Source organism: Rosa chinensis, chromosome 3 (genome assembly GCF_002994745.2).
Source record: "Rosa chinensis cultivar Old Blush chromosome 3, RchiOBHm-V2, whole genome shotgun sequence".
NCBI lineage: Eukaryota > Viridiplantae > Streptophyta > Magnoliopsida > Rosales > Rosaceae > Rosa > Rosa chinensis.
In genome coordinates, this window is record NC_037090.1 from 46,670,877 (window position 1) to 46,698,871 (window position 27,995).

Here is a 27,995-nt window from a genome sequence, read left to right on the forward strand (position 1 = left end):
AATGTTTGTCTCAGTGTATAATGAGGAAATGGTATTGTCGCACATCAAATGTGTCTACTTCAAAGGCTTTCTATTTTTCAGAGCCTTGGTTTTCTTTAGTTCTAGTCCATACGGGACGGTCTTCTCAGCCGCAAGAGAGTGTTTTTTACATTGAATAATGCGACGGTGCCAAAATGATAGGATACGACAATAACAATGCCCGTTTGTGTGTGGCCTACAAGTAATTTGAACAACTTTTCTAATCTTCCGATCTCTAAGTACTAGTGATGATAGCTGGATAACATACTATGAGACTTGGGAGACTTTCAGAAGTCTTCAGTAACATCTACCAACATGTAAAGGCTACCAGCACTAGCATTATATAAAAGATAAGTGATCCAATTTCCAGCATATCTTTCGAACCTAGTCATCGAGTTGTAGTTGCCATCCAATACAATTCTTCTATCATTAAACATTAATTCGAATCAGAACGTCTATCTCATGTCAAAATGCTAGCAACTAGAAACTAGCTATTAGATGCGATGGCACAAGAAAATACGAATTACCAATTTAACATACAAGGGAGGATAAACAATATTGTGCTGCAGCAAGAGCCAAGGAAAAGAAACTAAGAAAAGAGGTTCTAAAGACATAAAAGGCACAATGCAAATGGAATTGTAAGAATCTATTGGTCCAGCAAAATTTCCAAGCCCATAAGACTTCCCTCTCTTGAAGAACATATGCACTAGTAACACCTGTAAGTCTGTAACTTCCTCTAGTCAATCAGAAGAATGCATGTGATGTGAACATTTTGGCGGAATTGCTAACCTCGGACACATAATCCACCACTTCTAACAAGTAAAAATCCTGAAAACTGTAGCATATAAAATCAAAAATAAAATAAATAAACCTCAAGTACATAAGCTGTGTACCATTTACAGCTTGGTCAGCGAGTCATAATAAATAATAATAAGATTTTCTCAACATGGATAAATTTCATTATTTGATGCATTAACCCATCCCATGGAGCTATCTCTAGACCTGGGGAAAACTTCTTGAACTTATTATTATTATTATTATTGCCTATATACCTTAAGAGAGTGGAATTCATACTCATTCCCAGAATCAAGTACTGTAAATCAATGACTGTAGACGAGAACCATAGGTGCATGGAGACACCTGAAATCTAATCCTAATGGATAATGTTAATTTTAAAAAGATATGGATACTCCTGATATAGAATTAAAACATACAGGTTGGAATTGGAATTATTGGCATGATGATCTCTTTGAGCCTACTTTCCCAACAAGAGATTGAAGATGATCATGAGTAAAAAGATTTTCTAATTATCTGGAGTGACATGTAGCTGATGTACACCAAATATATGCACAATGCATGCATCTATTGACATTAATAAAAGTACAATGGTAATTAGCAAGTCGTACCCTTTCTTTCTGTTAGATCTGGTGGCCATCACATCACATTGTCATATTCACCATGACAAATGGGGCCAACAGATGACCCTCATCAGTTAAAATATCCTTACTATCCAATGTTAGCACCTCCATTTACTAGAGTATTTTCATCCTTGCTGGAACTGCTCACTACTCTACTGCTGCTCTTCTTTGTCGCATCATTATTAATATTTTGTCTATCTTTGGCGGGGCTGACTGATCTCCGGATGAACTTTTTTTGTGGGAGCAGAGTACTTTCTGATGAATTATTTTTAGGTGAGCTTGTACCTTTGACTTTGTTTTTGTCCGAAGTTTGAGAAGGTACATCTTTGGAGTCACCTGTAGGCTGCCTTACACCAGCATTCTCAGGATCTGCATCTGGAAGTAATGCTCGGCGGCTAAGGCGAAGTTGCCCCTTCTCATTTACCTGATATGACATGGCCATAAATATGGGATTCTAGATGGTAAAGTAGTTTAAGCAAACTTGATGAGCAGAAAGCAAGCCATAATAACTACAAACAATCAAGGTTAACAAAATCTGGCAAAGAAAAAAAAAAAAAAAAAACCTAGGTGATGACAAAGCTATGGAACCTAAACTGATTTAACTAACAAAGCTACTGGCGGTGCAACTATCCATTCTTGTCGAAGACTAGAATGTAAAGGTCTTTTATGTCAACAATGCCAGTTCTTTTTTTTTTTTCAAATTTCACTTGCACTCACTAGGAAGTTCCAAAATATTTACAGTCCAAATTTTCCTGTAAGTGGCCAAAGTTTTTGTGCCAAACCACCACCAACGTTTTCCATCACAATATAAATAAAAAAAATTTGGAACTATGCCAAGGTTACAACCTTATTTCTTAAAAATACCAACTTTAGAGAAATGTCAGATCCATAAAAAATTTTAAGGTAAGCCTCTCCGCCCATTGCCAAGTGGTTTTGGATTGGATTCTCAAATTTTTGTCAAATTCAATGGCCATTGTTTATGCTATTGAGATGATATGTTCTTCAGATTTCTGGGGCTAAGAGTCACTAAATTTTTCTCATGTCTTTATGATAAGTGTTGAGAATGTGAATCCCACATCAAAAAATGTGTGCTAAATTGTTTCCATGTGTTCAGCTCATGGCTAATTATTAAGATTTTGTTTTTATTAACAGCTGTGCAAAGGTTAATGCCCCAATGAAACCTAGATTAATACTATCTGTATGACTGTGTGTACACACATTCCACAATACATTCTGTTTCCTGAAATAAATATGTAAGAAAGAATAGACCCATACCTCAATAAGTTTAACATCAACATGATCTCCCACCTTAAAAGCCTGTGAAAAAATAAATCAGTTCCTCATGATCCTTGCATATGATTTCATAAAACTATAAGAATGGATGTAGAATTATGTGCTTACATCTTCTGCCTTTGCCAGCCAATCTGAACTTAACTCACTAATATGGCAAAGTCCCTGTAAATGATTGGAGAATTGAGATTTCTGATATTATGTTTCAACCTCATACCTCTATATAGGAGGCCTACATCTCCATAACACCAGCATCATGACCATAATTAGGCCTACCTCTCCATAAAACAAGCATCATGACATATAGAGGTAAAAGAACTAATGAATTGGTTATTAAAGATGCAATGAATTATACCTCTCGGCCAGGTGCTATTTCCACAAATACTCCATATGGAGCTATTGTTTTAATTTCGCAATTCCTGATACATCAAAGGTCGCAGAGTCATATGGTTATTTACTGATCTTAGTCAATGCATAGTAAAGAGACACACAGATACGCTACTAAAGATGTCAACAAGCTTCAACAATGAACTTCCCATGCTACACTTGAGAGAAACTATCTTCTAATAAGTAGTCGCAGAAAATTCAGATGGCGTGTGAGTTTAGCTAGTTAAGGAACGAATTCTTGAAACAACTAACGTATAAAAGGACCATTACTAGTGAAGAAACTATCCATGCAAGATTCTCTATTGTAGTGTTTTGACTGTCTGCCTTAAGACCTTAACACACTATATCAAAGATACAAGTCAAAGGGATAACGTTCGGTTTTTTATTCTTGGTTGGTCCATAAGATTTATCTAAATAATATTTTTTTAGATTGGAATAATCATTTAATTTGTTGTCGACTATTTCAACGGATAACTCTGCATTTAACGTTCGGTTTTTGATTCTCGGTCCATGGTCCATATGGCCCCCACACATAATATTTTTCTTTTTCTTTTTTTTTCTGAGAAGAAAAAATGATTTGATTGGAAATAATATAGCTAATGACCTTATGTGAAGGTGGTAGATAACTAGATATACAACTACTATTCTTGAAATTTAAAAACCATAAGTTTATTATACAAGTCCATTGTTTATTATACAAGTCCATTTTACAAAAGAAAAATGTAAATTTATCTAACATTCATCAATCTATCAAAAAAGACCCACAATCATAAATTTTTACTGATATATTTTTTTTTTAGGGAAATAAATATCATAGATATTTTCACCACCTCACCAAGTCAGTGCCAAGATATTACATACACCAGAGCGAAAGCTCCCGAAGCATAAACCTGTTTTTGCCTATTCGGCCTAATTGCGAAACAGATCCTTAGCAAATAATACTCATTCTAGAACCGCCATGCACACTTAACCAAGGACTACAAAACTAACCAACTAGACCTTAGCCTAATTGAAGATATATGACACAATTGATAAAATTGGTACATCCGCCTAAGACCGCAATTGGTGTACATCAATATCAGCAATCGAATTGAGCCTGCCACACAGATCCACAAAGAGACAAAGATATGACTGGGCCGAAGCCCTCTATACCCACAAAAAAAACAGTGGCCTTATTGTAAAACAACCTAACTAAAAGCATAAAGCAGTCCAAGACAACCCTAAACCTAGCCAGGCCCAAAGAAATCCCAGCTCCAGAGCCCAACAGCAGCTCAAAGCTAGACCCGTGCCACCACTGCAAAGCCAAATGCCCTCTGTCCTCCGTCAACACCAAACCCCGCAACCAGAGAAAGCTACGAAGCCGCTGCCATCGTCGAAGCAGACCAGCATCCACCCTGCCAGAGCAACTCCGCCACCGCCCCAGACAAAGCCATCAACCACAGCGGATCCGAAAGAGATTCAGATCACCCCACCAGCCAACCCAGTCATCCCCGAAACTGCACCGCTAGCCTCCCTCGCCTTGGCCTGTTAGGAAATTCGGGTCACCTTCCGAATTCCCTAGCCCACGACCGAAACCGAATGAAGACAGTAATCACAAACTATGTAAGCAAACAAAAAATTGTTGGGCGAGGTTCGGTCAAACAGTTGACCTACATCCCCAGGTGATGATGATGGTGGATCCACTAGACGAGATAAAGAATACAAACTTTTGAAGAACGTTTTGGTTCTTCCACTCAAATAACCTCTCCTCACAACCCAAATTCTCAACAGAGAACTCCCAGAAACACCCGATCTCTCAAAGCTTGCAACTCTCTACAATCTCTCAATTGATCCACACACGGATCTCTCTAAACGATGTCTCAATTGCACCCTCCAAAATGAGTCTCTTTCAACCCACAACGGCACCTCCCAGAATGAGTCTCTTTCAACCCACAACGTAAGAATCTCCAAACCCTCGCATCTTCCCTAAATGTGTCTTCCAATCTTCGAAAGCACACACCAAAGCGATCTCCCTGAATGCCTATTTATAGGCTCATAATTAGTTCGACTCCCAATAGGATCTTCAATCCTAAACCTTTACTTCTAAGGAAAAACTCCAAGAATCCAAGATACACTAGAATAACTTACCCACTTACCTAAAGCCTTCAGAAGTAAAGAATCCAAAATAGACAAGGAATTAGTTTTGAGCCGCAACCCTAACATGGCCTCCTTTGTCCAAGCCAGAACTCTCGCCAGGAGCCAATGACACCCAAAGAAAGAACTCACCGCCGAGGCCCAAGGCCTAGAATGGCGCAGAGGCGACCGGACGAGAATGAATAGAAGCTGGAAAACCCTAGCCAACCGCGTGTGGCGTGTTCTAAAAAAACTATCGAGACTCACTATAAATTTTTACTAAGAATTGTGTTCGTGTGAGAAGAATATAATACCGAAGCAAAATTCACTTTTTCCCATCTAATGTAACTATTTGATTTTAATATCCTACTGCAATAACTCAAGTTTTTATGTCATGCATATTTAGGACAGAGATGCATTATCCTAATGGAATATGATTTTTCAATATTCATTCTGGTTTTTGACATCTTTGATAGAGCTTGAGGAATGCTTCAGATAAAATTATATGTAAAGCGAAAATGCAAAGCGAACTTTACATAAAACAATTTGGTACAGTTCTTTTGATAATTTATCCCAACTTTCTTTATTTATTTATTCATTTAGCTAAATGATATTGATAATTTATAATGTAAGTGCATGAACGGTACTTTTTAAAAAGTGTACAGTAAAGTATAAATTTAGGCAGACATCATCAATGTGACAATACAGAAGAAAATAAATATTGGAATTTTCGTAAAAGAAAATGTTAAGAAAGATCTGTATCTATTTTTCTAGAGGAAAAAAAAAAAATACCTGTAGATATCACCAACAGTTGGAACCATTGTCAAATTAGCAATAATAGCTTTAGACTTTTCTAAACTCGATAAATCCCTGGCAGTAATTTTCACCTGCAATAGCCAAAAGATAAGTTGCATGTGATTAGAAGAAAACATATGACCAAAGATTCGGGCCTGTCTTGTCTTACTATCCCATCCTCTTGTGTGTCAATTGCATCTACTCCGGTCTCTTCTATAATACTTTTGACCTTCTTCCCACCAGAACCAATGATTAAGTTTACTTTCTCAGGTTTGACCTATGACAACGATGAGGTCATAAGCAAGAGGCACAATACATATCAGAACATCAGCTTCAATTGGCAGAGAATATGGAACAATACCTTCATTATGTGAATCAGTGGTGCATACTTGGAAAGCCTTCCTGAAGGTGGAGGGGAGCATTTCAACAGTTCCGCTGAGTTATAAAAATAAAATAAAAAAGGAATTAACTTTTCCTTCCAATGACAGCTCAAAATAAGAAAAAACAAGATAAGATATCTTCTAAATCACTAAATGTAACCATGCTGATGGGAAAAAAGAAAGTAAGCTCACTATAATTTGTGGTTTTTTACAGTTTAGACCCATCTAAGAATACAGACAATCAGATCAATTGAACTGATAGCTCAAGGATAGAAAATCCACTATTTGTGACACATGGAGCTTGCTGAAGTAGGAACAGAATGTGAATTACTTGAACTGATATTCCAATGGTTGTGTTAGACCATCATAAACAATGTGGTTCTGAGTTAGAGTAAATATTTACTTCCTTCCTTTCAACTGTAATTGTTTCTCTCTCAAGGCAAGAATATGTAAACAACATATTCTTCATGGTTGACAGTGCTATCATATGACAACATATGACAAGATGAGAAAAGAGAATGAAAGACTATTGTAATTTATCATTCTTTATTTTGACCACAGGAAAGAATGGACATGGTAAATCAAACAAACAATAAAATCCTATCGATTCCACCAGGAAACAATCAATAAACATCCATGAGTGATAAATCATAGCATAGACTGAATTTACTGGGATAGAAGGCATCATCTAAAATACAATGACGAGAAAAATTGACTGTACTATAGTTGCTTCAGAAATTTACTAGAACCAAATATTAGCTAGTACAACTTACCAATAATATGCTTCCGGCCATCTTTTGCTTGTAGGAGTGCCTTTCTCATAACTGATAATGTAATCCCGCTCACCTAAGATAATAAAGCTTCAGTTTATTACCTAGGACAAACAGAAAACTAGAACACAGGTAATACCACACTGACACACGCACCCTCTTTCCAAAACGTCACATAAATTCAGCTTCAAACAACTATGAGAATATACGGATAGCTGACCTTTATATCCATCTGAAATGCTGTTACACCATGTTCATTTCCAGCAACCTGAAATCACTGAATTCTTCACTTAACGAATTATGCTATTAAATAATTATCTTTGTTATATTCAGAAGCACTGAAATAACAAATTAAAAAAATTCTAGAACGAGACCTTGAAATCCATATCCCCTGATGCATCTTCAGATCCAGTTATGTCAGAGAGAATAAGCGGAGAACCATCCCCCCCAAATTCCTGGGTATCTAGAACCAGACCCATTGCTATTCCAACTATAGAGCACTTGATTGGAACTCCAGCATCCTGTAGTGCTAAGCATCCCCCACACACAGACGCCATACTGTATCCCCGAAAAGATGTTAAGAGGTAGGTCTTCATACATATACATATACATATATCAAGGCCCTTCTAGTGAGGGATCCCTTTTTGGCCATTTTAAGGGATCACTCGTGAGACCCACTTCTCAACCATTTAGTTTTTAGGTCCTCATGAGTAGATCACTTTTGCAAATTTTCAGCCAAATTGATAATCGTTAAGGTACCGAACTAGATCAAATCAATGGACAAACCAAATCTGTCTAACCTGAACTGTTTATGTTCATAATGATAAATCACGATTATAAATGCCTTAACGATTATTAATTTGGCTGAAATTTTGCAGAAATGATCTACTCATGTAGACCTAAAAATCTAATGATCAATTTGCCGATAAATGATCGAAAGTGGGTCCCACAAGGGATCCCTTAGTAGAAGGGCTCTTTATATCAGATGTGTGTGTGTGTGTGTGTGTGTATTTCACCGTAAAAAAACATGAAAAGCATTCATGAGAAAAATTGACTGTGTTATAGGTTGTTGAAAGATATATGATAACAGAGTAACACAACATATTGAGAAAGTCAACCTTGAAGAGCCATTGCTTTCAGTAATTGTGCTCTCAACACGTACAGTGTAAGGAAAATCATCATCACAAGGCAATATTGGTTCAAGAGCTCTCTCAGCCAGCATTCCATGACCAATTTCTCTTCTACTAGGTGCTCCATTCCGTCCAACCTCCCCAACACATGAAGGGGGAAATGTGTACTGAAAAATTAATAACAGGTTCAAAATATTGGCCAGGTTAAAGAAATTCAAAGAAAAAGAAAGATAAAAAAGGATAGATATTCAAACTTGGAAGTTTAGTAATCGCACATGATTTCAACAGAAAAATTCAAAGATTTTTCCAAGTTGATGATTCTATAGCTACAAAGGTCATGGAACCAAGCAGCTACTTTGTCTATAACACCATCAATGAGAATGATACCAATTATCAAACATTACTTTCATTCAACAATTACAATCTAATAAAATAAGATAGTTACTTGAAGAAAACAGAGGAAATCAGAAAATTAATCAGTCTACTAAATATCAGGTAAAGAAGGGCACAATATAATATCCACTTAAGTATGAAAATAAGTGGATATGGTTTTTCATGCAGTAACTCTTCCCTCTTTCTTACATTCTTCTCAGATCTGGAACAGAAAAGTAAAAGTTATGGTTTGGTTTGGTTCGGGCTCTTGGGAGGGTCAACACTTGTGATCAAGTTCAGAGGCGAAGGCTTTTTAATTGCTTTTCTCCCCATTGATCCACTTTATGTGAAGACAGGGAGGAAAGCATGGAACATGTTTTTCTTCATTTTCGCTATCCTCTGCAACTATGACTGAAAATGGTTTACCAATATTAATGCCAGTTGGAGCACCCCAACATGGTATTTTGAGCTATGGAGTACTAAGTTCTGGGGCTTTGGGAAAGGGAAAGAATTCTAAGACCCTATTGGGCTGCTTATTGTTGGAAATTTTTTGGATAAGTTGGATGGAACACCAAGAATTTAATGCATTCAAACTAAAACAAAACAAGCAATGGGTGTAGAGGCCTGGAACCTTATAAGCTAATACCCAGTTTGTTTTCCCATAATGGTATTTGCTAGCAACAACACAATGGACGCAGTCAGTCAAAATAGATTGATCCGAAATCTTATTCAAATCCAATGTAGCACCTATGGGTATTGAATTGATTCATTTAATGAATAGATCCGAGCCAACATGTACAACTTGTAGTTGTGGGCTAACGGCTTTACACACTGATATTATAAACAAATCTAAGCATCCAACCCAAAACCAATTAGCAATGGGTGGAGAGGGCCCAACTGTTATAAGCTCTTTTGTAAAGTACTACTTCCAATGTGGGACAGAACTCCATATTCTCACAAACATAAAGAACATTTTAGGGTTGCAAGGAACATTGGGATCAGCTGAGACTTTGGTCATCTTCATGGACGGTAAAAATGGTTGATTTTGGGAAACTGTTAGGCTGGATTTATAAGCTCTTGTGAAGTGAAGTTCATTGTTCTTCATTTCCAATTTCTAGTTTTCTTCACACACACACATTGTTTGAGAAGAAAAAAAAAAGAGAATTTATTAACAAGCTGTAGCATAATGGAAGAAATGGGAATGGGTATATCATAATTCCATATATACACACATGAGAACTGTCTGCCAGAGCCACTGTATTACCAAATTTTGGTATCCACCTATATATATATATATATATATATATATATATATATAGATAGAGAGAGAGAGAGAGAGAGAGAGACCTGGAGATAGAATCTTTTCCATTCATCTACACCCACTAGGTTGTCTATCCTCTGAGCCATCTGCTTATCACCAAGTGTAACCACAGCCAATGACTGTAAAACAGACGAAAAGCGAAAGGACCTGTTAATCACATAACTTGGAAACATTAACAGCTTTCTAATATCCAAAGAGAACTGAATAATTGAGAACATTTGTTAAATGATTAGCTGATAAGATCATCTAAGCGGGAAGCGGTAACACTCAGTAAGTGCAATGAGAGTCAATTGACATTCTTTTGAAAGTGGAAGTTGTTATCAACATTCCATTAATAATATTTATTACTTTTCCTACTGTACATAAAACTGCAGGCGGAGTCTAGATTGACATTATTGGAGTGTACATAGCAACTCCCTAAAGAACTTGACTAGTTGACTGTGACTGGAGTGTACATAGCAACTCCCTAAAGAACTTGACTAGTTGGCTGTGACTAAAGAGTCAATGATACAAAACTTCTGCTAAATTTTAGTAAACTAATCTTACTACAGGATGAAATATAGCTAGTTTCCAACATTCAGAATAGTTAGACATGCTTGTTCACAAAATGAAGATTCACCTTAAATTTGAAAAGTATTCATACTATCAAAATTGCCAGCAAAAAATGTAGAGATTATGTAGCTCCATAGATGGGTTAACATTAGAGTAAAAAAACAGATGGGGCTAACTGGTTGCAAGACGATATTTAAAACACCCACATGTGAGACGCAGAGGAGCAAATGTGTACCTTATTCAGGTTAATAAATGTGTTTTCTTTTTTTTCAACTATCAGTATTAATTAAGCAATCAAAGGTTAAGGTTTAAATTTTTATAAACCCACATTTGTGATCTAATATATATAGAGGGTACATAAGTCAATTAAAAATCTAAAATCAAAAAGAAAAAAGACAAACCAACTAAACGTGGGAGACAAACCAAACTGCTCCCTACGGACTACTGCAATAGCAGTTTGCCAAAAAAACTATCTTAGATAAATAATTTATATAAACAAAAAATGTACAAATCTATAAATAAAAAAGGCCAATAGACACGCATAATTTTGCCAAAAAAAAAAGGCGCCTAAGCGTGTCAAGAGGCTAGTAAAAATTAAACAGAAACATCATCTAAGAGAGCATGTACCAAAAGATTAACCATGAAAGCAGTTCTATTACAGAAAAACATAATCGAATAGGGCTCCAGGCATAAAAATTCTGAACCTGTGTTTCCCCTCGTGTGAAAAGAGCACTTCCATGTGCCCTTGGAAGTAGTCCACATCTTGAGTTAATTGGACGTATCCCTTCTGGGGTCCGCCCATCACTTCTTCTTCCACCCTGTAGCAACCAGAAAAAGAAACATCCAAAATATAAATTCAACTAGCATCAGTAACAATTAATAGTACAATAACTTATTTCCAGGTTGAAAAATGTTGGAGAACCCCAATCCATGTGAATTAGCCTTTATTTCTTCTTTATTTCTTAGTCAACTACGTCTATAATTATTGTATTTTGTATCTGCTCGTTGTTATGTAAGAGCAACTTCAGTCTTTAATTCATTAGCTGTAAGTTTCAATTCCTTACCTAACAGTATTCTTCTGTTATTGTACCTATATAAACTCCTCTAAGAAATTAATAAATACAAAGAAATTCACAACTAATTTGTATCATAGTGGTCAGAGTCTCAGCCTAGTGGTCTCTCTTCCTCCCTCTGTTCCAGCCCATGAGTTTTTATCAAGGCAATTAGAACTATTGTCTGAGGCAAGAAATGTTTTACCAGTAGGTATTGGATTCCTAGTGGATGGAGATTCCAATAAGGAAAAGGCATTACTGAACAACGTTATATGTGTTCTTGTGTTATTATCTCTGTGTGATTCTCTTGGTGTGCTGTGCCTTAATTTAATTTCAATTTCCCATTCTAACTGGTATCAGAGCAGTCCCATTTCCCCTTCTCTCCTAGGGTCCGGCCGCGCTATCTCCCTCCTGGATGTCAAAAACGCAACAAGTACAGCACACCAAGAGAATACACACACACACACAGATGAGAACAGAACACAGATTTAACGTGGTTCAGCAAAACAGTCTTCCACTATATTTATAATGAATACACAATCATGCCAAGCCTATAACCGACTTGATGAACAACCAGAAAGAATAAGAAAACAAGGACTATCTCTTCTCTTCCTATCTCTCTCTTCTTTGCCCTCACACTCACTCTCTAAACATGAAAGATCTTCTTTAAGTAAGCTTGGGGGAACTCCAAGTAATGGAGTCACGCCAAGTATTCCTCCTTCATGGTCTAGTGGGGAAGATAGTTGGGGTCCAGCACATGAAATTTTTCCCAACGCAATTAGAACTATTGGCTTAGAGGCGAGCAATGTTTTACCAGTAGGTTTTGGATTACTTCAGATGGATGGAGATTCCAAAAGGTTTTGGATTCTTCCGAACCCGATTTCCTTCTCAGCTTACTCTAATGACATTGGCCACGTGGTAGCCCTTTCCTTGCTTTTATATGGCTTCCACTTGTCTATCAGCATTCAATGGCCAGCATTATGCACACCGTCAGTTTAATCTAGCCTGGTGAACCAAGTTCTGATACGACTCATCTTAATCCATCTACTATTTCTACGATGCAGGACACTGGAATCCTAACATCACTCCCTCTCTGGGCACTGCTGACCCGCTCCCTCACCAAGCCTCCACTGCCCCTCTCTAATCCATGCCATTGCCTCACATCATCTCCAAACCACCGCTAACCTCTCCCTCTTGAGGCCGCCACTGCCACTCTCCCTCTCCCACGCCACGTCTCTTCTCCTTTTACTCTCCAGGCTGACAGACCCGACAATATTGGGGTGAGTTGATTCTCTTTTTCCAGCAACCAAATTTATTTGGACCAGGTCTACCACTTAACCAACCCGAACTACAAGAAATTTTGCGGATAGTTAGACTTCAAAGCTTAAGCTGAAAGCCAAGTGTTCAGCAAACAAACCGCCAGGTCATACGGTACATCTATTACTTTACAATAAGATTACAGATACACTCATACGGTACATCTATTACTTCCCAAAAAGCGAACTGGCAACACCATTAGGATTCAAATCTATAGAGAAGACAAAGAGATGAAGCTTGTTAGAGAAAATCACTCTCCTACATTGATTTCCTCTCCACAATCAAATCTGATTGTGTAACCTCTCCACAATCAAAACTGATTGTGTAACTATAGATTAGTTTTTAATATTTGTATTTATAGCATTGAATTATGTTGGTAACAGTAGAGCAGATCTTAGCTATATAATGGTACAATTGTAAACATACAGATCAATGAAAATCATATTTAACATGGTATTGTTAGAGAAAATCACTCTCCTACATTGATTTCCTCTCCACAATCAAATCTGATTGTGTAACCTCTCCACAATCAAAACTGATTGTGCAACTGTAGATTAGTTTTTAATATTTGTATTTATAGCATTGAATTATGTTGGTAACAGTAGAGCAGATCTTAGCTATATAACGGTACAATTGTAAACATACAGATCAATGAAAATCATATTTAACATGGTATCAGCCTAGGATCCTTCCCTGTTCAGTTCTCATTCTTCCTTTTCCAATATTCCTACATCTTCATTTTGGTATCATACCTTCATCCTGCAGCAGCAGCAGCAGTCTTCCTTTTCCCACCATCAACCACTGGCCGGAATTGTCATCCTTTCTCTGAGCAGCAGCAGCAGTATTCCTTTTCCCACAACCTCTGTACACGATGCAACACAACGTGCCTAGGTTGTTCTCTTCTCCTACATGGGCTTCCTATTCTTCTCAAGGCCCACAAAGTTTTTCGGCCCAAATACTGCTCCCCCTTTTGCTGGAGTCCATTCTGCTGCTGATCCAACTTGGTACCCGGACACCGGTGCCACTCATCACATGACAGCTATGCCTGTCAACAATCCACTCTCTTATGGAGGGCCTCATAATGTATATATGGGTAATGGGGGCTCGATGCCCGTTTCCCATACTGGTAACCTCCCCTTGTCATTCGGTTCTTCCACCTTTTCTTTACAAAATGTCTTTCGCATTTCGTCGATTCGTAAAAATCTTCTCTCTATGGCTCGTTTCACCAAGGATAATCTTGTTTTCTTCATATTTGCTCCAGATTTCTATCAAATCTATTGTTTACGTACTGGTCGTTTATTATTTCAGGGCCCATGCAAAGATGGTCTTTATCCACTTAGCTTGTCTTCTGAGTCCACATTCCCCCATGCACTCTGTTGCCTCGTCTCTTTGGCACAATCGCTTAGGTCATCCCTCCTCTTCCGTTTTAGCTTGTTTAGGATCTACTCTTGGTTCCACACTTTCTTTTAATTCTTTTTGTCATACTTGTGCACTTAGCAAGTCCCATCGATTACCTTTTCCTTCCAAACATATTTCTGCCTCTTCTCTATTTTCTATCATCCATAGTGATGTATGGATGTCTCCTAACTTGTCTGTCAGTGGCTTCAAATATTATGTTCTTTTTACAGATGAATACTCTCGTTATACATGGCTTTATCCTATGCGCCAGAAAAATGAGGTCCTTACTCACTTTCAAAAATTGGTTGCCATGATTCGCAATATTTTCCACAGTTCTGTAAAATACCTTCAAAGTGACAATGGTACATAATATGTCAACCATTCCTTCTCTCAGTTTTGTGCCTCTTCAGGTATCCTACAACGATTTTCTTGTCCATACACTCCACAACAAAATGGGCTTGCTGAAAGAAAACATCGACATATTGCCACTATGGCTCGCACTCTACTTCTCACCTCAGGTGCTCCTCACAATCTTTGGGCTGAGGCTGTTCTCACATCTGTATATCTCATTAACCTTCTTCCCACTCCTACTCTAAATTGGGATACTCCTCACACACGTCTCTATGGTCATCCTCCTCCTTATTCATCCCTTCGTGTTTTTGGTTGCTCATGTTTTCCTTACCTAGGTACAAATGTTCCCAACAAATTGTCTAGTCGTAGTGTCGAGTGTTCTTCCTTGGTTATAGTCCTCAACACAAAGGTTATCGTTGTCTCGATCCAAACACCGATCGTGTCTATATCTCTTGTCATGTTTTATTTCACAAAACCAATTTTCCCTACAAAAACTTGCAGGTACACAGAGCAGCCCAATGACCCAAGTCCAATTTCACAGCCCATTGACCCAAGTCCAAGTCTGCAGCCCGACGCCCCGAGTTCACACTCTGGTCAACATCCACCCTTGGCGTCTCTCGAATCAAACAGGCACTCCATCAATCTCATGCTTCCGCTTCCCTCATCGCCGCCCCCTGGTCGTCCTCCTCCGGTCGCTCCTCCGATTGTGACTTACCGACGCCGTCACCGACCGGTGGATGCACCCGAGCCGCCTGCTCAGTCCACCATCGCTCAGGAATCCAACGATGACGCTCCTCCGGTCTTCGTCGAACCTCCAGTCGCCACTGACCCTCCATCGCCGGTCGTTGTACCTCCCCCTCCTCCTCCACCAATTCCGGCACCAGCTCCTCCACTAGTCCTAGCGCCTCCTCCGCCGCCCCAAACACACCCCATGAGGACTCGACTCCGAGATGGAATCATCCAGCCCAGAATTCACACGGACGGCATTGTAAAGTATCCCATTACAAAAGCTCTTTTATCTGTTATTCATTCCATGGAACCACTTGTTATACTCAGGCTTCCAAAGATGTGACTTGGAGAGCTGCCATGACCGAGGAGATTAATGCTTTGTTGAAAAACCATACACGGTCCCTTGTTCCTCCCTCTCCATCTCAGCATATTGGGGGCTGCAAATGGGTGTTCCGCATTAAGTGAAACCTGGATGGCTCAGTCGAGCGTTACAAGGCCCGCCTTGTTGCCAAAGGATTCCATCAACAGCACGGGATCGACTATGGTGAAACCTATAGTCCTGTTATCAAGCCTGCTACCATTCGAACCGTTCTTTGTGTTGCTGTGTCTAGGGGTTGGCCTCTCCGTCAGCTGGATGTCAAAAATGCATTCCTCCATGGCTATCTTCAGGAAGACGTTTACATGACTCAACCTCCTGGCTTCGTTGATTCCTCTCGGCCCTCCTATGTCTGTAAGCTTCACAAGGCACTTTATGGCCTCAAACAAGCACCCCGTGCTTGGTTTCAACGCATGAGCTCTTTTCTGCTTTCTGTTGGTTTTCGACATAATAAAGCTGACTCATCTTTATTCATCTATCAACATGGACAGCATACAATTTTCTTTTTACTCTATGTTGATGACATTGTCATTACAGGCAGCAGCGATCAGCTTCTTCAAAGTTTTATTGATGCCTTGGGCCGTGGATTTGACATTAAAGATCTTCGTCCCCTTCACTATTTCCTGGGTTTACAGGTCAGGCCTCATTCCAACGGCCTTCACATCAATCAACTCAAGTATGCTCATGATATTTTAGAGAAACATGATCTGTTACTCAAGTCAACCAGTGAGCACTCCAATGTCGGCAAAGGCTATTCTCACCACACATGATGGTGATCTTCTTGAAAATCCAACTGCCTTTCGTGAGATAGTTGGCTCCCTGCAGTACCTAACCATTACAAGCCCTGACATCGCCTTTGCGGTCAATTCTGTGTCACAATTCATGAGTCAACCTCGTGCTCCACATCTCATTGCAGCCAAACGTATTCTCCGCTATGTCAAAGGCACACTAGGCCATGGTCTCCATTTTGGTCCTCAACGCCAACCTGCCCACCTTTCTGCTTACTCTGATGCCGATTGGGCCGGTTGCCCTGAATCTCGCCGTTCCACTTCTAGCTATCTCATTTACCTTGGCAATACCATTGTCTCTTGGTGTTCCAAAAAGCAACCTGCCATTGCTCGCTCCAGTGCAGAATCTGAATATCGATCCCTTGCTCATTCCAGTGCCGAGACAACTTGGTTAGGCTTTTTACTATATGAACTTGGTGTCCATATTCAGTACCCCATTCCGCTTTACTGTGATAACCTAAGTGCCACATACATGGCTTCTAATCCGGTCTTCCATGCTCGCACCAAGCACATCGAGTTAGATTATCACTTCGTTCGTGAAAAGATAGCTCTTGGGAGTCATCAGGTTCTTTTTGTCCCTTCTGTCGATCAACCAACTGATCTTCTTACTAAACCACTTCACAAGCAGCGCCATAATCTCGTGTACCAAACTTGTGCGTCCTGAGCCGCCTAGTTTGAAGGGGGGTGTTAGAGAAAATCACTCTCCTACATTGATTTCCTCTCCACAATCAAAACTGATTGTGTAACTGTAGATTAGTTTTTAATATTTGTATTTATAGCATTGAATTATGTTGGTAACAGTAGAGCAGATCTTAGCTATATAATGGTACAATTGTAAACATACAGATCAATGAAAATCATATTTAACAAAGCTCACACATAGAATGAATAATTCACTGATCAGGATGTAGCTCTCATCACTTATTTCACTATTTGGGAAATTTTTTCATTATCGCTCGTTTGGGGTTTCTTTTAGAAGACCCAAAAGCGATTTTTTTTTTTTTTTTTTTACAGAACTTGGAATACACAACTACTCGTCCATGAGTAGAACTCAGGATCTCCCACTTACAAAGGGAAGACTAATCCCACTAGACCAAAATGGTAGTGGCCCCGAAAGCAAGTTTGAATTAATAAAAAGAACTAGTTTACAAAAGTATGGAATTTGTCTTGGGCTCTTGGCTGCATTTTAGAAGCAGTTGAAAGTGGTTTTGAGAATCACATGTCAAGTCTTCCTCATACAAAAGCTTTGCCAAATTTCAAAGGCCAAAAAAAAAAAAAAAAAAAAAAACTTTTAGGACTTTCAGAAGCAATCCAAACTCACCCTAGAAAATTCTCGCTGAAGTTTGTAGGACACTTTGAAGAGTGATTATGCTGAAGAGTCAGTAAGTTGATAGCATCAAAACAATCTCCACAAGTTTCTCCCAGGCAAAGTGACAGCAACCACGCCCACTTAAAGTAAGCAGACTAAGAAGAGGCTAAATACTTTTATCAGGCGGACTTAGGCTACTGCAGCCCTAGTTGGGATTTAGCTTAATATACAGCTGGAAAATTGCAGCAATTTGCATAGAGGTTCCTCGAAAGTTGTAAAGGTTTAGCCAATGTGTTATTTAGTTAGGAGTAAAAGATTCAACCAAGAAGTCTTTAAATCTGATATTTAATTTTGAGCTAAAATCATTTTACCTCCTTGAACTTTACATCTAAAATCATTTGTGCTCCCCAACTTCTAATTTGATCGCATGTGCCCTTTTACTGTCCAATATGATCGATTATAGCCAATCCTTAACTGATTCATCAATTTCTTTAATTTTTATCTTCTAAAAGGTGCCTAGAAGGTATTAGTGGGGTTCTCAATGTCTTTTATTTAGAGCATGTCCTCTGTCATTTTCAGGCAATGAACAGTGCTACTATTATTTCATAGATTTTATGAGTGATTCACTTATAGAAGGTGTGAGGCCTTGTTTGAAGTTTGGGAGAGATTCCTAGGCTACACCAGACCTCTCTAACAACCCAACCGCCCTAAGTTTTGTTCTGTCTTGTTTGCTAGCAATATCAAGTTCTATTGCAGGCAATATTAGTCTTTTCCCTATCTAATCTACATCACAAAACCCAGTACCAAACACAGATTTCCCATAGTTAAATATATCTATATAAAACCAATATCATAAATTTAACAGATTAATTACACCTAAATATGAAAGAGTTATATGTAGTAATACAAGAACATATTCAGAATATTTAAGTAAATAGAATATCTAAACAAAAGCAATCCTCATACCTCCACAATGCGCCTGCGCAAAAATTTGGATGTTACTTCTTTGAATACCAGCTTCACGTCTACCTCAGAAAAAAACTAGAGAATAATGAAAGTACTTTATTTTCTTGCAGTAATAAAACAATCAGAGAACAATAAAATATAATAATGCATAGGTCAGATAAAAGAAAACGAATTCAGCAGCAACACAATCAGAACTATGATTTTCAGTCAAATGTCAACCAAAAATATACAAACCATAAGATCACAAAAGTCATCAAAATTTTAGAGGTTGCACCAATTCCAAAACAAGTCATTTGATGGATCAAGTTCAAGGATTTTAGTACCTTGCAAACTTGAACACCTGCAGTTGGTAGGTTAAATTTCTTAGATATTAACAATTCTTAAATGCCCTGCAAATCTGCAATCAACATTTCCTATTTATCTTTAAACTTACAATTAGACGTTATAAGCTTTTAACAAGCCTAACATGGTAGACAACCACTGGACTCCTGAAACTTATGTTGTTGGTAAACTGGCCAACAGTGCATTCAAGCACACACCCTGTAGCCCCATCCTCCGCATGGAGAGGCAGACATATGCAGAGAGACCGAAAATCATAGGTGCAGCTCATACTACACCTTGCTGCACCTTCAAAGAAACAGAGTGGAAAGTGGGGATTGGGGGTTTAGAATGCAAAACTTCCTACAACCAGAACAATATAACAGCACTAGACCCAAAAGGCATAAGCAGTTAACAATGCACCAACAATGTATTGCAAGATAACAAACGAACAGTATACCTGAATCACACAAAATTTCTTAACAGGCCCCCAGTTTTTTGGTTGTGGCTTTGGGCAATTGTGCTTTGAATGTACATATTTTCAACAAACTCCAATATATTGCTTTAAATCAGATCACAGGATAGCTAGAATTCTACGTTAGTTGGGCCCAAGTTTATGATCAAATCCCAAGACATCATAAAGCCATGCCAGCCTAATTTATGCCCAATTTTGCTATTTTCTTCCCTCTTCTTTTTACACATACCCATCTCAATTGAGCCCGTTCTTTAGTTTTAGGGAGTCTAAAGTGAGTTGGGGACAATCAAGTGGATTCTGTGGCCTTATTGCATTAAAGATGCAAGCAGGGAAAAATGAGGGTACGTTCTTGAAGGATGCACTGTTACAGCTGTATTCTGGCTAATTTTGATGGCAAGAAATAATAGAAGTTCTAAGAATGTGAATGAGAGAGGAGCTGGGACCTTTTGTGAAACAAGGTCTGGTTTTAGGCATCTCTATCGACATCGATTTTCACAGAATATAAATCATTACATCCTAGTCTTTCTGATTGGAATGCTGCTATCATTTATATTTTTTAATATTACTCTGTTGTTGTTCAAATCTATTTTTAGATGCAGAGTCATAGACTTGAACATATAGCTAGCAAATCAGTCAGCATCTTGTCCAAAGAGTCATACTTACAAAGAAAATAATAACCAAAAGTAGTTGGAGTTGGCCTAAGATAATTATAGATTATAGATCTAAAAATATCTCAACAACATCTCAAAGCAATCTTCAACAAATAAAAAATGCTAAAAAATAAAAATTAAAAACAAACACCACTAGACTACAACACATACACTGCATCAAAAGATGTCATTCATGGAATCATAAAACACTAAATAAAAGATAAATAGAATTGAAGTATACCAAGGGAGTCGATTTCCGTGAGGTAGGTTTTATATGAACATCACCTTCATCTACTTCACCATCCACAATCACTTCCTCATCCTCATCTTCATCTTCAAATATATCTGGTACTGTTTCACTGCCTGCAAGAGCTGTATCCTTACTAACATATCCCTTTTCAGTAAGTATAGTTAAAACTTCTCCTTCCAATGACAACAGGGCTTTTCTTCTAGGAATCTTGTGTGTAATCTGCAGAGCTCTTACCAACTCATCACCAGCAATTTCCTGTACATGGTAGAACACTCAATATTATGCATAAGATAACAAAATCTCCTTTTTCGTTATGGGAAACAACAAAAAAATCCATTGTCTGTGAAAAAAGGTATTGCAGAAACAAGATAGGCATGAAGTCCATGGAGAACACCAAGAATGTCAGTGGAAATCTAATCATCCCCACAACCCAAAAACTGCCTCTATCCTAACCGAGAAGTAGATGCTCAAAAAGATGACTAATAAACAAACGTATCCTACAATACCCTCCACCTTCATACCTTTATAATCCTCAAAGAATCATCTGTTTCAATCCATTGAAATGACCAATATACCAGCCAAAATCTATATCAAATTTGTGAAAATTAACATGGATAGACACTCTTATATCTGTTATACCAAAAGAGATGCAGCCCAAAAGGGTTGGTTTGCAACACGGTTTTCATATCTATTATACCAAAAGTGATGCAGCCCAAAAAGCTTGCAACAAAGTGGGAGAAACTAGCTAATGAAACATTACTGGCTGTCCAAACAAGTGAAGGAATATGACTTATCTTATAGAATAGGAATACAAACTGTTTAACAAAACCCTATACAACAATTAACAAATTTAATACAGAAACAAAATTTGAGAGCACCTTTAATCTTTCAGTCCTAATCTATTGTTTTCTCAAACCCACATACTTAATTGCCTTTATACACATACCAATGTTCAAAACTAAATGCTCCTGAATTTATTGAGATTAAGTGCACTTCAGAATGTTTTATTAGCTCAACATGATTGTATACCTCATTTGAGTGAGTGAGAGAGAGAGAGAGAGAGAAAGAGAGAGAGAGAGAGAGAGAGAGAGAGAGAGAGAGAGAGAGAGAGAGAAATCTAATGCAAAAGGTTATTAGCATACCTCAACATGATTATATAGCTCAGGGGGAGGTAATTTAATTGCATCAAACATTTTTGGCTTCCCACACTTCTTAACCAAAGCCTCCACCTCATTGCAAATTGCTCGTACAGCATCCTGATATTGGTGTATAAGCAAAATTTACACATCTATATGGATTTGTTTCTGTTGTGGAATCCTACTAATGAACAATTCAAAGAAATGATCGACCGTGAACTCTGACCCTAAATAGAGTTAAAAATCTCCCAGCAAAGATATACATAGATCAAGTTGTTAATTCAAAAAAATAAAACAAGTATGAGATAACATGCATGTTTTATGTGCTACCAAATCACCAGAATAATGCATGTGAATGTTGGTGCGTAAGACAGGCTAAAAAACAGGAACTATCCAGTGTTGGCAAGCATCTAAACAAAGAAAGCTCATATAGAAAATCTTACAATTACATGAGATCAAGGGTTTCTCAGGAATTGAAAAGAGTTGATACTGGAGAAAGTGAACAAATAATCATATAACTGTGGACCCAGGAGGCCAGGGTGCGCTAGCTATATTCAGCTCTGTCCAACTACTACATGTCTTCTAACCCTTCTTTCTTTTTCTTTTTCTTTGATTGAATATCTAATGCTTTAATATAGATGCCATAGACATCCTGTTGTTAGTTAGCGTCAAGTGAGCTGGCCACCTAGAATTAATTCATTGCTCCAAAACTTGCCATTAAGCACTACATAACATTATGTTTTGATTATATATATGATATTAAGAACATAATAGGCCCAACCAAAATGTGATCATAAAAAGCATACTAACAAAAGATCCTTGTGCAATCGAAGAGGAGGCTCATAATATTTAATGACTAAATGAATAAGGCTAAAGATAAGTATCATCTAGATAAAGGAGCTGCATATTCAAGCAACCTACATGCCAAAAGGGCCAAGATAATTGGAACGCAGCACAAATTATAGCTTGTGCAACAAATAGGCAAGACATTTATTAAGTAAACAACCTGCCCAACTTCTATTGCTTGCAGCAACTTTTCCTCGGGCAGAAAATCACAATAACCCTGCAAATATGTCACACACAGTAATGCTATCAGTTGTCATGTAAATAAGGAAATATAGTAAACTTTCACAAAATTACTGTATCCCAAAATCTGACTTTATACACTACTAGCCTTTAATGAAATTCTGTTTGCATGTTGGTAAAGCCCATGACCCCAAAATCAATGAGGCCTGGCTTTATAATAGAATTAATAGCACATAATCACTCATCTACATATTCATTTACATAAACGAAATTCTGTTTCTTATCAAAGAAAAGTATAAAAAAAAATAATAAATCTACCTCCAACTTCTGTTGGTCCAATCCTACCATCTAACATTGCAGAGGCTGAATACAGTATTACTGATACTTTCTAAAGGTTAGCAGAAAATGTGCCTAACACCCACTATATCAATAAAGCTGCTAGTGGGATCGTACATTAGTCTGCATTGCGGTTTAAAATGTAATCCATGTGAAAACTAAAGTTGATACGGATTCTAAGGAATAGCATACAAACATTATGTAAACACTACCACTAACATTTTACCTCTATCATCAATATTGCACTATCTGTGCCAGCTAGCAGCAAGTCCAACTCAGAGTCTTCCATCTCCTTAGTTGTTGGATTCACAATAAATCTGTCACCAACAAGACCAATTCTAACTCCTGCTATAGTTTTTGTGTTTGGAACCTCTGAAAGAGCACTGTGGAATTCAAATAATTAAACATAAGAAAGTGTATCTTCTTTATAAGGAAACAAAAAAAAACGATAATAATAATAATTCCCGTTTCAGGGGATTGGAAGCAATCAGACTTACACAGCTATTCCAGCAGCTGTGACTGCCAAAGAATCAGGAGAGTGCAAACCATCATAACTCAGCACCTGCAGGAATAAGTTGACAAAAGAAGTTCTTAGTAAGTAAAAACATGCAAAATTATGATCATGTCTTTTGTGCCTTGGGAATGAGCTAAAAGCCCTGAATGTTGAAATGCAGGCTGAAATAAATTGACTATTATTGTACACCACTAGTCAAGGTTGTATTCACTAACGCTCAGTCATGGGTATCTTATTAAGCAAAACCTCAGAAAAAGTGAAAAGTAGGAGCAGCAAATGAGGAGAAGTTTCCCAACACAATTGCTCACATGTGTCACAATAGAGAAAAAGATTAAAAAAATATAAAATATAAAAAATTATGACTGCTGTGAAGTACATAATGCCTTAGATATAAATAAAATTGTGACACATACGCACATCAATTTCCTTTTTCTTTTCTTTTTTTTAACAAAGTTTTTTTTGTTTATAATCCCCACCCCAGCCATCCCTGATGTCAGTGAAATTTGAACCCCGTGACCTCCAAGGTGTGTGTTAGGCCAACTAACAACCAACAAGCCACAGGTCACCGGCACATTTATGTCATTAATTAGAAAATATACTTTACAAACAATATAAATGAGTCCAATGGAGAATCAAGAAACACAGCTAAACGAAATAGAGGGGAAGAAGATAGACAGAATAAGCAGAAAAGAAGAACAAGACGACAAAGGATTAGAAACAGAGAAGAATTAGGGTTTAGGAGAGACGAGAGAAGATATCAGTTCTAGGCAAGCATACTTATACACACCAAGTTAATTCTAGAAACCTAAGCTAAAATATCAATAAGCCTCACCTAAATTACAGCAAGACATAAACAAAATACTTAAAACTAGATTATTGATCACTATTCCATTCAGCATGATTTGTGTACCAGCTTCTTAGATCGAACCAAGGGATTGCGATTGGGTGGGGCCAGGGGTGAAATACGGACATAGAAGCACTCAAAGCAGCAAGAATGGCATATGTACCAGAAAATCTTCAAGTAAACCACAATAAAATATTAATGAGAGTATATGTGCAGTAAAAAATCTACGCATACCCAAGAAAGTATCTGAGTTTCATGGTAGAAGCCATTCAACATAGTTGGACGCAAAGGCCTATCAATCAATCTGCAAATGAGAACCTGCATGAATGCAAAGCTAAAACAAATTAAAATCAAAATCAAAATCAAAACCAATCAAAAAATGAGAAAGTTATGTGCACAATGAGTTAATAGATCACAAGGTGGGATATGTAGTGAGAACAATCTGTCCCAATATGCATACCCAGAAGAAAACATAGAAACTTTAAGAAAATAATTTCTTGTTGCAGTAACTTATCTTTTCTCAAGTCTGATTGGAAATGTACATTCTTATTAAGGAGCCATAACTAGATAAAGGGAGCGTGGTTTTTTCTAAAGTAGGGCCCTTTACCCAAAACCAAACACCAAAAGAAAAGTATAAATATGTATAAACTTACCCATAACCTCAACCCCCCAAAACTCATATTTATGGAGAGAGAATTGGTATTTGGCCACTACATTTATAGCAGCTGAGAAAGTAGCAGAAGACTAAAACTCTAAATAAAAGATTCAAACCCAAAGACATCCCTTTTTCATAATATCTGACAGTAAGAATCAAACATTGATACTTTTAAGATCCCTGATCCCTGTGACCTAGCTGTTATGCATATACAATACAACTTAAGAAGGCAAACTGTTGCACGCATTCATTTCCTAGGCGAAAAAGGAAAAAATTAGATAAACAGACCAGAGTTAAAAAACTTGGTCAAAAAAAAAAAAATTCCACTAGATATTGCATGAAATAAAAATTTGAAACTGAATGTCTGATATATCATGACAGCTTCATCTAAAACTAAAAAAAAAAAAACCCCAGAGATGGGTTCTTAATACCAAAAAATTGTGGATGTACCTCGTGATCTTTTGCCCTTCCTTCTCGTTTAAAAAATCCTCCACTGTAATAATGACAGATACAACCTATTGAAATAATTCAAAAAACAAGTAACACTGTAAAGCAATCAAAATAAGGGGAAAAGTTCCGAGACATACCTAGTCCGACCTGCAGCCGAAAAACGCTCCTGATAATGAACGGAAAGAGGGAAAAAGTCTGACGGTTCACTTGGAGTATCAGCCAAACAAACAGATGTGTAAACAATCTACAAAAAGAAACATAAATCTGATAAACCATCCATCCTCTTGTTTCTGTATTTTTCTCTTCTTCTTTTTTTTTTTTTTTGTGTTTCTTGAGATAACAAACACATTTAATTTATGTGGTCTTGTTTCTGTAGTAAAGCAATGAGGGAAAGGCAAAACCAGTGTAAGTGAAGATGAAAAGAGTACAAGGGTAGGAAGTAGCGAGAGTATAACTTACAGTTTCTCCATCTGTGACTGTAACAGAAGCACTGGCTTGTCTCCCAATATGACCTGTCTCAATCAAAATCTGTAAACATGCCAAATAAATCAGGAGTTCAGTTCATACAACCAACTATACTAGGACATGGAAACAATAGTGCCTATCTATAATTCAAGATACATTTGTGGACAAATGATAAGAGCCCTCGGAAAAACAAAAACAGAAGCAGAAACTCACGTGTCTATCGCCAACGGGGATTTTGACGGAATAGGGCTGAGTAACATCAACCGCCGCAGCTCCGGTGGCGTCGGTCAAAGCCCTGATGCCAAAGGCCTTGCGATTCTTTCTGGGAACGAGGAGGGACAAACTGCAGAACTTGGACTTGGACTTGCTGCGCGGGGGCCAGTTTCGGAACACAAAACATTTGGGCTCGTTTGATTTTGGGTGGAAATGAAAGGGTTTGGCGCAGTGCAGTCTGCCACTGCTAGGGTTTGCCAACATTTCTCTCTTAGTTTCTCTTCTCTGCTTCACTCTCTACTCTCTAGTCTAGTCTCTGGTGGTGAGAGGGGGAAACACTGACACTCCCAAACTTTATCCGCTTTTTTTTCTTCTTTTTTTTCCTCTATTTGGTGTCAAGGCGGCAAGGCGCGCAAGCTGGTTTTTTTTTTTTTTTTATTATAGCTAAAAATCTAAAATTGCGGATTTACGATAATAATACCTAATGTATGGCTCACTCGTAATTTTGGTATCTTAAGTTTCACAAATAACAACGCTGCACTAATGTGAGGAGAGAGAATGTCTTTCTTTCTAGGACTTGCCCAGAACACTGCCGCAAAACGTTACACAACAATACTTACTCAAGTAACTCTTTTTCTGGAATTGGAAAATTAGTGCTTGATTCATATGTAAAATAATATACATGCTCACAACATATGCACATCAACTCGACAATAATCATAAAAGAATTAAGACTTACCTTCAGCAATTACTGGCATGGATTCGATCTCTGCAACTACACAACAACGATCACTAGAATATAGCCTTTTGTTGCTTACCAACCTTGCTTCTCAATGGACAGAACTAATGCAATAACGTGGTGGCAACAGAGACCAATTCATCTTATTTATATAGGTGACTTAACCCTCAAGAAGCTTCCCATTAAAGCATTCCTTATCGGATTAGGTTTTCTAGTTAGATTCTCAATGTAACACTTCATTGTAGTCTTTCTTGCATACCAAGAATTGGATTATTTACCTTAATGAATTGATACACTCTTTCATTAAGTTCCAAGTATTGATTTGAGTTTGTGTCCATGTTAAACTAGATTTGACATTTAACTAATTATCAATATACATAATGTTAATGTGTGACAAGTCCATATTTGATTCTAACAATCTCCTAGGGGTGGGCGCAGTGTGGTTCGGTTCGGTTTGAGGCCCAAACCGCTTTTTTCGGTTGGCCTATATATCAAACCGCAACCGCATTACAAAAGGGTTGAACCGATTATTTCGGTTACACCATTTTTCGGTGCGGTGCGGGTCGGTTTCGGTTTGGAGTGATTTATTAATTTCAACTAGAAAGAGAGGGCCAAAATCAGGTTTTTTTGTACCTAACAATTTCAATGAAGCATAAATAAATTTTGAATGCATATAGAGTCCACACAAATCGGCAAATATCAAGCAACTTGTAGAAAGAACATAGCAACTTATTACACACACACACACACACACACACACACACACATATATATATATATATATCAATGATCAAGCAAACATAGCAACTTATTACAAACTGAAAACCTAATCAAAAATGGATTTCTTATATATTGAAAACCAACATTTCCATCAATAAAGAAATAATAAATAAATAAAATGTAATTAAAATAAATTCGGTGTGGGTCGGTTTAAATCGGGCGGTTTATGACCCGAAACCGCAACCGAACCGCTTTTATACTGTTCAGTGCGGTTACCGAACCATTTTTTATGTGCGGTTCGGGTCGGTAACCGCATTTTTGGTACAAAATGCCCACCCCTACAATCTCCCCCTTGGACTGACACATATTAACC

General features: G+C 37.7%; 1 protein-coding gene across 9 annotated transcripts; it reads right to left on the reverse strand.

The window, feature by feature from the left end:
* Positions 1 to 334: 334 nt before the first annotated feature.
* LOC112193412 (probable polyribonucleotide nucleotidyltransferase 1, chloroplastic) lies at positions 335 to 26,536 on the reverse strand. Of its 9 annotated transcripts, none has more exons than XM_040516219.1 (26): positions 26,164 to 26,535; positions 25,945 to 26,013; positions 25,623 to 25,729; positions 25,486 to 25,528; positions 24,615 to 24,698; positions 23,520 to 23,584; positions 23,249 to 23,405; positions 22,667 to 22,723; positions 21,667 to 21,780; positions 20,516 to 20,779; positions 18,832 to 18,906; positions 17,878 to 17,927; positions 11,250 to 11,363; positions 10,020 to 10,140; positions 8,289 to 8,467; positions 7,545 to 7,728; positions 7,391 to 7,438; positions 7,174 to 7,246; positions 6,382 to 6,455; positions 6,190 to 6,297; positions 6,018 to 6,112; positions 3,082 to 3,145; positions 2,838 to 2,891; positions 2,712 to 2,753; positions 1,425 to 1,860; positions 335 to 853 (listed from the first exon to the last, which is right to left on the reverse strand). In XM_040516219.1, exons 1-25 carry the CDS (start codon positions 26,425 to 26,427, stop codon positions 1,525 to 1,527), a joined length of 2,841 nt encoding a protein of 946 aa, XP_040372153.1. In that variant the 5' UTR covers positions 26,428 to 26,535; the 3' UTR covers positions 335 to 853; positions 1,425 to 1,524. The 9 variants fall into 9 exon arrangements, with proteins under 9 accessions (XP_040372153.1, XP_040372152.1, XP_040372150.1 ...); XM_040516218.1 differs by having other exon boundaries at positions 335 to 846; positions 6,018 to 6,121; XM_040516216.1 differs by having other exon boundaries at positions 6,018 to 6,121.
* Between the last annotated feature and the right edge of the window lie 1,459 nt (positions 26,537 to 27,995).

Excerpts from the sequence above, each read along its gene's own strand:
- LOC112193412 (XM_040516218.1), bottom strand. The coding sequence starts at position 26,427 with ATGTTGGCAAACCCTAGCAGTGGCAGACTGCACTGCGCCAAACCCTTT. Across the intron at positions 20,780-21,666 it reads AGCTATATAATCATGTTGAG|GAAATTGCTGGTGATGAGTT; the intron begins GTATGCTAATAA and ends TACCATGTACAG. Across the intron at positions 6,456-7,173 it reads TGGCCGGAAGCATATTATTG|CGGAACTGTTGAAATGCTCC; the intron begins GTAAGTTGTACT and ends TTTATAACTCAG.